At 42.3% G+C, this 14,648-nt stretch overlaps 1 protein-coding gene across 1 annotated transcript in view; it reads right to left on the bottom strand.

Moving 5' to 3' along the window:
* The window catches only part of DCDC2 (doublecortin domain containing 2), a gene marked incomplete at its 5' end in the record, with an annotated part of 197,202 nt that overhangs the window by 114,793 nt on the left and 67,761 nt on the right, over positions 1-14,648 (bottom strand). The window contains 2 exons of the mRNA XM_005869968.2: positions 11,467-11,521; positions 13,742-13,888. Of these exons, the coding sequence (XP_005870030.2) occupies positions 11,467-11,521; positions 13,742-13,888 (202 nt within the window). The remainder of the gene's footprint in view (positions 1-11,466; positions 11,522-13,741; positions 13,889-14,648) is intronic.

The raw sequence follows: 14,648 nt of genomic DNA, 5'->3' as shown, positions 1-14,648 counted from the left end.
TCTTCTAGAAACCTCCGAGAAATATAGTGAGACCCTCAAGGATATGAAAAAGGACCAATTAGAAATTAAGCATACACTGACTGAAATAAAGAATAATATACAGAGATCCAACAGCAGACTAGAGGATCCCAAGAACAAAGTCAAAGAAATACCTTCTTAACTAGTTGTCACTGTGAATGTATAGAGATAGTCATTTGAAGAGACATACACTGCGCTTGTAGAAATCTCCAATATTTACTCATCTGTTGGTGACTGCAATGGTCTCTATGAATTGCAAATCCAGTGCAACATAGACCCCAGCAGTTCAAGACCACACATCCACATTTCTGAAAGGCAGCACCCACGATCACACCTCCAGTGATTGCCTCTAGTCCCCGAATACTTCTGGAAATGAAGACCTTGCATCTGCAAAGTGGGCTCCTCAGCAGAAACGTGGGGTTGAGTTTCAGTGGCTCCTGTCACTGGCCCAAGTATGGCTCCTGTGGAGCCACGTAATAGCCACTACAGTGGTGGTTACTGTGAGTGCTCAAGGGACAGCTGTGCTGATCTCAGCTACTGCGTGGCCATTGCTACAGCAAGAGACTCCCTCCTAACAAGACAGCCTTGACTCTCAGATGCTCAGGTGCTAAACTTACCTGAGTGTGTAGAGTGTGAAGCTGCAGGTAATGGGGAAAAAAAATGTAAGTTTTAGAAACCCAAAATACCTGGCTCAGAGCCACTGCTCTGCCAGTGATCACCTATGTGAACTTGGGCTAGTTCCTCCCTTGTTTGGCCTGTCTCCTCATCAGTTAAATGGGGTTAATGTACCTGCTTTTAGGTCTATAATAAGAATGAAGTGGTCCAGTTTATAAAGTAACTGGTACTGTGCCTGACATAGTATTCATTTAATGAGCATCAGAGTGCTTTCTATAAGAGCAAAGAGATCATATATTTTTCTTAAAATCCTATCAAACACACATATTGGGTGCAATCTTTATGCAATATTTGTACTATGCTAGTATCTAAAAATAAATGTAGCAATATTAAATAAACAAATCTGCCTGGAAACCTATTATAACTGCTCATTTTAAACATTTATATATTCAGTCATTCAAAAGTATTTAAATAGTTTTAGCCATCACCCAATTAAGAACAGCAAAATTCACAGCCTTACAGATGAAGTTATTTATGCTATTTTGTCACAGCCTACAAGAAAATGAATTATGCATAGATTTATTAACAGTATAAAATTTGTCTGAATCTATAACACTTTTTTGCATAATTTAATTTCCTATTCAAACTGCAATTTAAACATACAGTTTCCATTTAATCATTGAATTAACTGCTACCAGAGTTGTGGTGTGTTTTTATTCCTTTTCTTTTCTTCAATGATTCTCTCTCAAAAGGCCATAAATTGCCTGGCAGATGAAATAGATAATATGATTATAGAGGATATTCTGAAACTATCAGCCAGGTCTCATATTCCAGTCTATTTCCAACTATATCTATTCATCCCAAGATTTAAAAACTGTAAAAGCCTTGAATGAAAGGAGTAACCCCTTTAGCAAGCCTATGGGAACATTCAGAGATGCCGTGGAAATTTCATGGAGTAAAATGAAGCCTTGTGAATGAGAAACTTTGGATCTTGGCACAACAGGTTCTACAGCTCTCTGGGAACAGTCTTGTTCACAGACAGGTATAACAATGGAGAAGCAGAGCCCTATCCTGGAATGGAATGCCTAGGGGTTATATAATTTTAAAAATTCTCTTGTTGAATGTTCTGAAAATTCTGCTTTACCACATTTCTAGTAGTGACACTCAGAAAGGTGATTGTGGATCATCAAGAAAGACTAGTTGATTCCAATAAATATATAGGGCATGACTTTGGACACTGTTGCTCATGCATTCACTACCGAGTAATGACTAATCACCAGGCACTTTGTAAGAACAAAAACTGAGAACAAGGGAAAAATTGTTTTGTAATTAGAAGACTGGTTAATAATTTAAATGCTTATCCTTTTAAAAATGTTGATTCACCTAAAGTGTTAATATAAAAAATATATAAGAAATTATATACATACATATGGAGAGATATATATGGAAAGAGAAGAGAGAGGGAGAGGGAGAGGGAGAGGGGAGAGAGAGAGAGAGAGAGAGAGAGAGAGAGGAATGAAGAAGGAAATTTTCCTTCTTTTGAGGACGTCCACCTGTGGCTAATTACTTGGGCACATAGATAGTCATTGCTATTTTGGGAGCAGAGTGAATAGGGGAGTTTTGCCATCTCACACAGCTGTGCCAGTTGATGAAACAATGTTATCGAGTAGCTCTTATGTGCTAAATACCCATTAACACAAATATTTATAGATAGATATCATTGCCATCACTTTATAGATAATAAAGGAACTCAATTTCTCGAGATTACCCAGGTCTGATTTTTCTGTTACATAGGAGCTGCTTGATGCCAAGGCACTAGAAACAGCTATTATGTTGTGTGGTTCCCTAAAAAAGCTACCTGGAAGTGACACAGTGGAAGGGATCTAGAAGCAGCCTATTTTACAGCATGTCCTATGCAAAACCTTGACCTCAGTGATACTTAAACCACTGTCCTGCCTTTTGCCTTACACACATCTCAGCTTATCTGACAGGAATAGCAAAGTTCTAGTTCAAACTAGCAAAAAACTATCAAGAGCCTGGCTGGTGTGGCTCAGTGGTTGAGTGTTGACCCATGAACTAGGAGGTCATGGTTCCATACCCAGTCAGGGCACATGTCTGGGTTGAGGGCTTCACCCCCAGTGGAGGTTGTGCAGGAGACCCATCAATGATTCTCTCTCAGCATTGATGTTTCTAACTCTCTCCCTCTCCCTTCCTCTCTCTGAAATAAAAAAAAAAAAGTATTTTGGGGGGGGAAAAAATTAAAAGAGCCCTTCCATCACCCTCACTCTACTGAAACTTGGATTTTTAAGTAGTTCCCAAAGCAATGTCCAACAAAACCCAAACAGCTCAGGTTTATTTCATTACTACAGAAACTCATTTCCAGCCCCCATAAAAACCTGTCATAAAACATCAAGTTTAAATAATTCTGTGAGGGTTTTGCCTATTGGAGCAGCCACCTGTGTCGCAGGGACGCACCTGGGAGGAGGACTTGAAGAGCAGCAACTGGACAGGACTCAGGTGGTGCTGCTCTCACTTGAGCGTCTGGTGAGAGCAAGTGTGAGAAGCCCTCCCATACACACTGGACTCGGTTTCTCCACCAGGTAAATGGAGTTTTAGGAGCATGTGGAACTTTTCTTGCTTCACAGTGACTTTGTGATATGTGGATAATCATGTGGATGTCTTTTAAATCAAAACCTTAACAATTATAATGTCTTAATCTGTAAATTATTAATCACAAGATGTATTAGCCATATGGTCATAAGAAAAAGAGTCTTCGGCTGTAACTTTCAAATACTTCTCTGATTTTGCACCTCTCCCACTAGAGGGCGCTCTGATTCTACACGAAGTTGCCTCACAGCTAGAGAACAGACTTTTGCTGATAGGTTTATTTTTCAAACTTTATAAAACTTAAGACAATTCACTTAAATTTTCCTTTTGTTTTCAAGGTTAGGGCCACAACTTAAAAATATTCACAATTGCCCTGGCTGAGTTGCTTAGTTGGTAGAAGTGTTGTCCCATACACCAAAAGGTGGCAGGTTCGATTCCTGGTCAGGGCACATGCCCAGGTTACAGGCTCGATTCCCAGGAGGGGATGTGTGGAAGGCAGCCAATTGATGTGTGGAAGGCAGCAAATTGATGTTTCTCTCTCGTCGATATTTCTATCTCACTATCTGTCTCCCTTCCTTTCTCTCTATAAAAACATAGTTTAATAAAACACAAAACAAACAAAATAAAACATATCCTCAGGAGGATTAAAAAATTTATAATAATAAAAGCGTAATATGCTAATTAGACCGGACAGCCAAACGACCTTCCAGACGTCATTCCTGATGTCCTTCTGGAAGAAGCTGTGGCAGCAGGGGGGCTGAGGCAGAGGCGGTTGGGGTGATCAGGCAGGCAGGCAAGTGGTTAGGGGTGATCAGGCAGGCAGGCAGAGGCAGTTAGGGGTGATCAGGTAGGCAGGCAGGTGAGCAGTTAGGGGGGATCAGGCAGATAGGCAGGTGAGCAGTTAGGAGCCAGCGGTCCCAGATTGTGAGAGGGATGTTCGACTGCTGGGACCAGGCCTAAACTGGCAGTCAGACATCCCCCAAGGGGTCCCGGATTGTGAGAGGGTGCAGGCTGGGCTGAAGGTGCAGGCCTAATTTCGTGCGCCTGGCCTCTAGTATATAATAAAAATAATCCCAATTTGCTCATTTCTGTGACTTCCCCAGCACTTAGAGTCTGTATCAGGGTGGCTTCTGGTCTTGTCTTGCTTTGCGCAGGGCATTCCCTGGCTGATTTGAAAGGATCTGCTTGAACCCAGAACCCCTCAGTCCTCACATTCCTACCACAAGGGTGGAACTCTGCTAACCAAGTCACTGATGTACAGCAAACTGTACAAACTGCGGCAGCTTTCTCTCTCTCTCTTTAAAGTTCTATCAAGCCCTAACCACACTCCCCTTCATTATGCAATAGAGCAATCCCTAGAAAGCTGTGTGGAAAAATGAATTCCTAAGATCCAGGTCTGTGTCCCCTTTGATGTGCACATGAGTTCAGGAATGCTTTCCCGCTGATTTGGCAATGGATCCCCAAGTTTAAAGTCAACTTTCTCAGAGTCCAGTTCACTCAACCCCCCAATTCAGTGCCACACAGTTAATGCTCTTAAAAACACATGCATTCTCCAGGGAACCAATTGATTAAAGGAAAGGAGTAAATGAATCCTTCTGTTAAAAATAGAGTTTGTGACTCTGGCATTCTGACCTGAGATGTTCTCTCTGTGGGGTCCACTGCCAGTCATGCACACATCCACTAACCAGGTTTTGAGAACCTACCATGTGCCAGGTGAGGTGTTCCTCACTGTTCAAATATGACCTCATAAAAGAGGCCTACCCCACCCACCAGTGTGGGAAGCCGTCTATAGTCTTCTCTAGCAGAGAGGTGTGGACAAGGAGCCCAGAATGCTGGTGACCCTTGAGCCCTGGCAAAGGTCAGAGCTATGCACCCACTGTTTAGTGGAGACAATGGTAGCTGAAGCAATTTCTCCACCAGATAGTCATGTAAATCCTTACTGATAAGATTGTCTGTTACTGGAAATTGCCTGCCTAAGGGCTATAGGTGTATCCCAAACTGAATAAAAGGATGGCAAGGCCTGAGCCCAGGCGGAGTCCTTCCTCTTGGGATGGGCTCCTGCCTGGCCCCCCAATTTCCAAATTATTATTTCTTGCCTCGTCTCTATCATTTGCATGCGGCCCCTTCTCCAGGGTCACTTCACACACCAGGATATTATGGCACTTTCTCTCCCGTTTTTTTTTTTTTTTAAATATATTTTATTTATTTATTGATTTTTTACAGAGAGGAAGGGAGAGGGATAGAGAGTTAGAAACATCAATGAGAGAGAAACATCGATCAGCTGCCTCCTGCACACCCCCTACTGGGGATGTGCCCGCAACCAAGGTACATGCCCTTGACCGGAATCGAACCCGGGACCCTTCAGTCCGCAGGCCGACGCTCTATCCACCAAGATAAACAGGCCAGGGCATCCCCATGTCTTTTTTTAAAAATATATTTTTATTGATTTAATAAGATCAGAGAGGAAGCGAAAGAGAGATAGAAACATCAATGATGAGAGAGAATCATTGATAGGCTACCTCTTTCATGTCTCCAATTGGAGATCGAGCCTGCAAACCAGGCCTGTGCCCTGACCAAGAATCAAACAATGACCTCCTGGTTCTAGATCCACACTCAACCACTGAGCCACACCAGCCGGGCTCTTCCTATGTCTTGATGCATTTTTCATCAAGCTTCTCACTAACTAATGCCAAATATATTGTATATTTGTTTCTCTTTTTCCTCCTCTATATGTTCAGTGTTTTCTCAGGAATCTCTGCCTCCCCTTACCCACCAAGCACTAAAACGTACTCAATAAATGCCCATGATGAATGTATCAACCAATAACAACAGACCATTACAACATATTCAAAGAAGAATTATCATAGAGGCCCATTTCACCTGCTGCCACCTGTCCAAGTCACCTGCATCACATGCCTGGACACCAGCTGTCCCACAGCCTCCTGCTCCTATTCTTGCCCCAACTCACTTTCTGTAGACACCGTGGCCAGAATGGTCTTCTCAAAATGCAAATCAAATGGTATCACCCTCTTTTGTCTAACCCTCAAATGGTATCCTAGCAAGGAATAAAACCCAAACTCGGGTTCAGGCGCTGCCTGCCAATTTTATCTCAGACCACATTGGCCTTCTTCCTGCCCTCGTCATTTGCCAAGCTCATTACCAAGGGCCTTTGTAATTTTTCCTCTGCTGTAAAGGCTCTTTTCTCCCCGGCCCCAGCTTTGTATAACAAGCTCTATCATTAAACTCTCTGTCTGAGGGAACTTTCATCTGTAGGTGCCCTGCCACGTTTTATTTTACACATTTCACCTATACCATCTGATAATGTAAGTTCCATCAGGTCTGAAACCTGCCTATCTGTTCACCATTATATGCCTGGTACCTAGAGTAGTTCCTGGCACTTAGTAAGTGCTCAATAAATGTGTTGAGTGGATAACTGAATGAGCAGATGAGTGGATGGACAAATGTGCAGCCTGCCTTGGGAGTATTGTGGAAAGAGGAACAAACTCTGCTATCATGTTATTTTTCTAAGTCAGAGCATGAAAATATAATTCTGAGTCTTTTCTTTCTATGAGATGGAAATAGTCTGTCATTACAGATCACTTACTCAAAAAGGCCTTTCCTGACACACCTATATAAGGTAGTTCTCTTTTGATTGCCTCTCATATTCATCAGCACTGTTCTTTCGTTTTCATCATGTTATTATCTGTGTATTTGTGAAATCATTTAACCTTTGACTCCCCAATTAGTCCACAAACTAAGAGAAAGCACCATGTCTCTTTGCTTATCACTGTCTCCCTGGGGCTTAGTTCCACACCAAATACATGGAAAACCTAATCAATCATTATTAGATGACACAGTATTCATAGCACAGATTCTAAATTGCATGTGAATCCTCCTGCACATGAATTTTAAAGCAGAAAATGCATTTTTAATAAATATTTTAGACATTCCAAATTATAGAATAGTAAGCACATACTAGTAATTCCAAAGTTCATTTTTATTGTGAATGCAAAGAGTTGAGCCATGATCTTGGTTCTGACATCAACTTTCCCTGTGACCTAGGGTCACTTATTCAACTACACTGAGTCTCTGTTTAGTGATCACTCTTCCAGTTATAATGGGAGAATGAATGAGCTCATATTTGCCTGGCACACAGAAGTGATCCCACCCCAAAGTCCTGAAGAAGAACAAGAGGACAAAATTTCCAAACCCTAAATTCATGGGTTTATTTAGCTTTATAGTGGCTAACGTATTTTTCAACTATTAGAATATTCTCCATCTTCTTTCTCTCTATACCCTTATTAGTTGTCTCAAACCTGGGTCCTCTGTGGTTCTCACTGCACTTTCTCTGCAGGTGCCACTCACCCATCCTCTCACTGAACAGCATGGTGAGGCCTGCTCCTTGCCAGGCTGTGCTGGGTGCTAGGAAAGAACACTACAATGACAGGTGTCTGCTCTTCAGCTACGACCATAATGTGGATGAACTTGCAAATCTACATCTGATGACCACATCAGGTCTCAGACTCCATCATTTATAATTGCTTGCTGAACATATCTACTAGATTTCATGATCACACTTCCAACTTAAGCAGGTCATTATTTTTCCTGACTGCCTTCCTTGGCCATTGTATTACCATTTTCTCAGGCATCCAAGCTCAAAAACTTGCAGTTATCTTTGGCTCCAACCTCTCCAATAACCCCATCAATCACCAAGCAAATCTTTCATTTTTCCTGAGCAGTAATCACCTCCTGCTACTTCTACCACCTACCCAGTCTAGACTCTTATCACTTCACTACAGGCCCAGTGCACAAAATTCATGCACAGGTAGGGTCCCTAGTGGTTGCTGGCTGCCGGCTGCCGGCCAAGGCCTCCCTTCCCTGGCTGCCTGCCACTGCAGCTGGCTGGGGCAGGGACAGCGGGGTCAGGGGCCACTGGCAGTTGGCCGGCTGGCCCTGTCCCCTGGCTGAACTACCAGTTGAGGGGACAATTTGCATATTAGGCTTTTATTATATAGGACTAGTGGCCCGGTGCACAAAATTCATGCATGGGGGTGTCCCTCAGCCCAGCCTGCACCCTCTCCAATCTGGGACCCCTCGGGAGATGTCTGACTGCCAGTTTAGGCCCGATCCCACAGAGGGTCTCACAGGAATCAGGCCTAACCCAGCAGTCATACATCCCTCTCGCAATCCGGGACCGCTGGCTCCTAACCGCTCACCTGCCTGCCTACCTGATGACCCCTAACCACTCTGCTGCCAGCCTGATCAACCCCAACTGCCCCCCTTGCAGCCTGATCACCCCTAACTGCCCGCCCCTGCTGGACTGATTACCCCCAACTGCCCTCCCCCACCAGCCTACTCGCCCCCAACAGCCCTCCCCTGCTGGCTTGATCGCCCCTAACCATCTCTGCCTCGGCCCCGCCACCATGGCTTTGTCTGTAAGGACATCTGGAAGGTCTCCCAGAAGGTCTCCTGGTCTAATTAGCATATTGCACTTTTATTACTATAGAATAGAGTCCTGGTGCATGGGTAGGGGCTGGCTGGTCTTCCCTGAAAGGGGTCCCGGATCAGGGTGGGGGTCCCCTTGGGGGGCAGGGCCGGCCTGGGCAAGGGGCCTGGGGTGGTTTGAAGGCCGGCCACGCCCCCATCGGGGTGAGGGTCCCCATTGGCTGTCATGACCGGCCTGGGCAAGGGGCTGAGGGCCATTTTCAGGCTGGCCATGCCCCCATCAGGGTAAGGGTCCCTGCTGGGGGACATGGCTGGCCTGGGAGAGGGGCTGAGGGCCATTTGCAGGCTGACCACGCCCCCTTCGGGATGAGGTTGGGGGGTGGGGCTGGCCTGGGTAAGGGGCTGAGGGCTGAGGGCCGTTTGCAGGCCAGCCACACCCCCATTGGGGTGAGGGTCCCCACTGGGGGCAGGGTGGGCCTGGGCAAGGGGCTGATGGCCATTTGCAGGCTGCCCACACCCCCCTTGGGGTGGGGGTCCCCACTGGAGGGCATGGCCAGCCTGGGTGAGGGTCTGAGGGCTGTTTGGGGTCAGCTTGCAGGCTAGCCAAGCCCCCAGCTTTGTCCAGAAGGATGTCCGGAAGGTCTCCCAGTCTAATTAGCATATTACTCTTTTATTAGTATAGATACCAAGGCCATTGCTTGTAATTGTAGCATAACTGACGTCTCATCTATGGCCTCTCATCATGTTAAGTCTTTCTTCACATAAAAGATCTGACCTTCCTAGAATTGATTTGGATTAACATGTTCACCTCTCAGAAGCTTCATGACTGCCCTCTACTTAAAGATTAGACTCCTCATTCTGACATTCCAAGTCATCTAACACTGCCATCACCTACCATTTCGGGCACATCAGCCTCCACACCACAGAAGAAAGACCTTCTGTTCCAGTCAGCCTGAGCAACTCATTGTTCCCTGGGGTCAGAAACACAAGATTCCTCCAGGAAGGCCATCTGGTCGCAATCCCTCCCCTGCCAGTTGCTCAACAGAAGCCTTTAGAAGTGGTACTCCTATGGTCTGCTTCCTTTTCTCATTTTTAAATGCAGTAATAATAGTACCTGCCTCATGGGGTGAAGATTAAGTAAGTCACACCTGTAAAGACAGTCATAGTGTTGAGCCCTCAAGTGTTCACTAAATATCAGCCAGTATTATTGCTTCTCCTTTCCTCACACTGTTCCTTCCATCTGAAGTCCTCCCCCCCTCATTGACTTTGCCCTAATCTTAAAGAGTCCTCAAAGGTATAACTCTAACTCAATTTTCTCCATGTACTTTGACCAATGCACATTGATGCCTTCTGTCTCTTTCATGTTTACCAGTCCCATCACAAATTTGGTGTTTAGCTTGGTTACCTTTTCAAGCTATCTTCTCTATTTCAATGAGATTGTACATTTCTTGAGGGGCAAGTGCTTTGTCATAAGCTGTATTGTGAAGGAAAACCCCTATTCTGTAAAACTACTGTTTGGGATTCTCTGCTATTCTTTGGACGGCCTCTTATTCTGAAAAAGTAACTTTGCTTTCTAGCCTGCTTGAATAATGGGGGAGATAAACTTAGCTGTCTGACCTTGTAGGCCAGAGACTAGATACACCCAATGCCATGCCAGGTGCATTTTTTAATTGGATAGAACTGTATAGTTTTCAAGGCCACCGCCAGCAAGCACACCAAGGGCTGGCTCTTCTATAAAAAGGGAAGTTCTGCTTGTAGCTTTGCTTAGAATTTGGATTCATTTCCCTAAGCCCGCCGCGGTGAATAAAGTGTAACTCCAAACTCTCAGAGCGCTGTTTGGTTCTTGTCCGGTTTTCCTGTAACAGTATGAGTCCCAGTGAATGAGTGGCTAATAAAGGTCTGCTGTTTGTTATGCTGAGTTCAGCACTACTTCTTCACGCAAAATTATTTTTCTTTTTTTCAAGAATTTCACATGATATAACCAAAAGGATGGAGAGACATCTAAATCATCACTAGAAAGCAGTATCATTGCCAAACAGCCATTTATTTCACAAAACACCATAATAAGAATTTTGCTTCCTTAATTCAGAGAGGGGAAATAGCAAATCAGTCCTGACCACTACCAGTCTGGAAATTCAATCAAAAGGGTGGAAAGAGAAGCCTTAGCTAGAAGAACTCTGTCAAAGCAACAGTGTGGCATGACATAAAACTCATCTCCATGAGAACTACAGACGAAAAATACAAAGAAGTTAAGGAATTACCTACTACTGCGTGTCGCAGTTCCCACATAATAGGCATTTAATAAACTTTGCTGAATTAACGAATGAATGAATGATGAATGGAAAAGATTCTGATAGGGAATAAATATTTGAAATGATTCTCAATCTTTTAAAGAACTATATATGAGGATCACCATTTTCTTACAAAAACTTCTTTTTTAGTCTTTGTCAGAGATAGGAAATAGGACTGGGTGGACCACTAATGTAACCTACCCCAGCATTTCTTCTAGTTTTATGTATTATTGCCTGGATTTCAACTGTGATATAAATTGTATCAGGTCTATAGCAAGGAAAAAGATATCTATTTCAAAATATATATTCTAAAAATGTTAGCTCTCATGTAAGACCTTAATTGTAACATTAATGTCCTAGTGTTGTTTCACACAATTGCTCATATACCAGCTTGCTTTTATTTCTTCAAATTTAATTGAAACGCAAAGGACAGTCTCAATGTATTAAACAAAAATATAGAACATTAATGAGTAAACCATCTGATACTTACACTCCCTTTACACTTTCTGGATCCCACAATAGGAGGCAGTGAAGAAGCTTTCTGACTGCGAAAACAAATTGCAATTTGGAAATATGAGTGTTATTTACAAATAATATACAATGCAAGACAATTGTCATCCCAATTTGTCATCCCAACCTGGAAGTCAACTGTTTACTTTTACTGATATCAGTGTTTCACAAAAGTACTACATACTTTCCCAATTTCACAAGGACCACCATAAAATTTCAAAATTCCATTCCAAAAGATGTTTACTATTTTTCTGCATACTATTGTAATTGATACTTACCACAAACCTTTAGTACCACATTATATTCTTTCACAGCATTTTTATTTAATTCCCTGAATTTTCCATATGAATTTCAAAAGATCATTTCTCAAGCTGAGTAATGATTTTGCCAAATTGAGTTTAAAACAATAAATTTATCTCTCTCTCTCTCTTTAAACTCCTATGCTGTCTGCCTCTGATGGGAGCTCAGAATGGTAGCACACGGACATTTATATTCAGGGGCTTTCTAAACCAGTCTCTCTTGTCAAAAAATAAAAACTCCCTTCAACTATAGGAATGTTGTTTCGTGGATGTCTATATTATTAGGAAAAGACCTATTCTGGAACTCAACTGAAACTCTGTAAATAAGAGGATACAGAGATAAATGTCATCTTACTAATTTGCCTGAGAAAGGTCACCATGAGTTAGAGTTTTCCCACTGCCATCAATTACACACTGACGCTAACAGACTAATCCAGTGTTGCTTGGCAGGCTGTGGAAGGATTTGATTTCATGGATGGGTAAGGATGGTTAGCAATAAGTCTGCTGGTGAGTAATTCTAAAGTGCTGGGAAACCATGTGCTCTTGCATACATTAAACAACATCCCTGAAATTTGGTTCCATCTAATACTTATCTACAGACCCTCAACTGAGCTCCCCATCAGGCTTCACAAACTGTGAATTAATGGACAACATATTGGTGACATTCTGCTCTGTTTCTACAAGTATCACCCACCCTAGCAGAGAACCACCAAAAAGTTCTGTTTCCAACAGCAAAGTGGTCACAGAATATCTGTAAATTACAGTAGAGGTAGATTCCTGGGCACCGTGAGCAAGCTGAAGGGAGGGTCCCAGCATGGGCCAGGAGTCAGGGGCTCCTCAGGCATGCCTATGAGGTCCAGCTACTTCGCTGAAATAAGGCATCTTTCATTAATACATGACATTGCATAGAGAAAAATGGTCCACAGCGTATCATGCATAATTAAAATTGTTATCTATAAAATTTTGCATATATTAACTACAAAAGCAGTTAATCTATTTATTTTGCACAAGTGGAATTTTATTGTTTTTATATTTTACAGTTATTATTAAACGGTGTATAAAATATTATGGGTTTTTTTAAACACCTTTAGATGTTTTGAATGCACCAGCTGAAAAATTACTTGATCCAGGTAAACAGTTAAGACATTCTTAAAATTTCTAAAAATATGTGCTTTAAAGAAGCTAATTGGCCTGCCATTGTGGCTCAGTAGTTGAGCATCTACCTATGAACCAGGAGGTCAAGGTTTGATTCCTGGTCAGGGTACATGCCTGGGTATATACATGCTCCTGCTCAATCCCCAATGTGGAGCATGCAGGAGGCAGCCGATCAGTGATTCTCTCTCATTATTGATGTTTCTATCTCTCTTTTCCTCTCCCTTCTTCTCTGAAATCAATGAAAATTTATATTTTTTAAAAGAAGCTAATTGCCCTGTATCTTCTTCACAAGAGTAAATCTTTATATTTGTTATAAAACCATAAATACCTGACCAGTTTGGCTCAGTGGATAGAGCGTCGGCCTGCGGACTGAAGGGTCCCAGGTTCTGGTCAGGGGCATGTACCTTGGCTGCGGGCATATCCCCAGTTGGGCATGTGCAGGAGGCAGCTGATCGATGTTTCTCACTCATCGATGTTTCTAACTCTCTATCCCTCTCCCTTCCTCTCTGTAAAAGATCAATAAAATATATACTTTAAAAAAACCATAAATGAATAGAAAAAAATAAAAATATAGTAAAAAATATACTATTTAGTTTTCCATAGATTTCCAAAAATTATTGTGCAATAGACTCAATCTCCAATCATGGCAAAAAAAAAAACATAGGTCAATGTATATCGTATACGCTTTGCAGTCTAACTGATAAACAAGATTATATAAAATATACCAGTGGTCAGCAAAAGACTCAATGCTATTTCAAGTGATAACTAACATATGAGAAGTAACTGAGGATGAAAACTTACCCGTAAGACCTTCTCATGGTTGACTTGTCAAAAAGTAATTCACTGTAAGGCAATTTCTTAAACTTATCTCTGCCAACAGCCACATAAAACTGTCCATTCTCCAACTCTGTCCCACTTTCAACCAGTTTTCCTTCTAAAGTATAAAGTCTGCCAAAATAGGAATGCCAACAATTAAAATTTTAACAAGCATTGAAAAAACTGCTTAAAATTACAAAGTAAATAAAAACATTCTGTTCTTAATTTGGCTCATCTGTTACTATCCCAATGATTGAATTACAAATGCCTCAAAGTCATTAGATTCAACTAAACGCCAACGTTATCATGCAGACACAGTTACTAACTAGCTGCTCAGTGTTTCATCCCAATGCACTGACAATCTAACATGATATCCCCTGTGGCTGCCATATTAAGAGTTTAGAGGGGAAGATTTAACTGGTACAGAAAGTGGTGCCTTAAATAAAGCCCAGCTTCTGTTGAAGTTTGATTGTTCTATTTACATTTGGTAAGTACTTTTAAAGTTTATTTTCTTAATATACTTGTCAGAATGATTTGCCTCCTAAAGCATTCTGTATATGAGCAGCCATCAGCCAAATGATTACATCTAAACACACAAAACTGGGTCAGAAAACAAGAGGTTGGGAGGGCAGGAGGTGAAAGAACCCATTGCCAGTATTAATGATGCAGAACCACATAACATTCCTGCTTCTTTCTTTTTTTCCCTTGCCTTCCCTCATCTTCCCAGAATAGATTTCACAAGAACCTCCCTTTACTGTAAAACTGCTGCTGCAAACTACAATTAATATGTTACTTATTCAAAGAACAGTGATAATTTTGTAGACCATTTAAAGTATCCAGAGAATTTCTTTGAAGAGGGGGGGGGGGGGGGGGGGGGGGGGGGGGGGGACGG

The sequence above is a fragment of the Myotis brandtii genome, unplaced genomic scaffold, assembly GCF_000412655.1.
Source record: "Myotis brandtii unplaced genomic scaffold, ASM41265v1 scaffold311, whole genome shotgun sequence".
In the NCBI taxonomy this organism is placed as follows: domain Eukaryota; kingdom Metazoa; phylum Chordata; class Mammalia; order Chiroptera; family Vespertilionidae; genus Myotis; species Myotis brandtii.
Note: the sequence above shows the minus strand (reverse complement) of the source record. Positions and strands in the feature narration are given on the sequence as shown.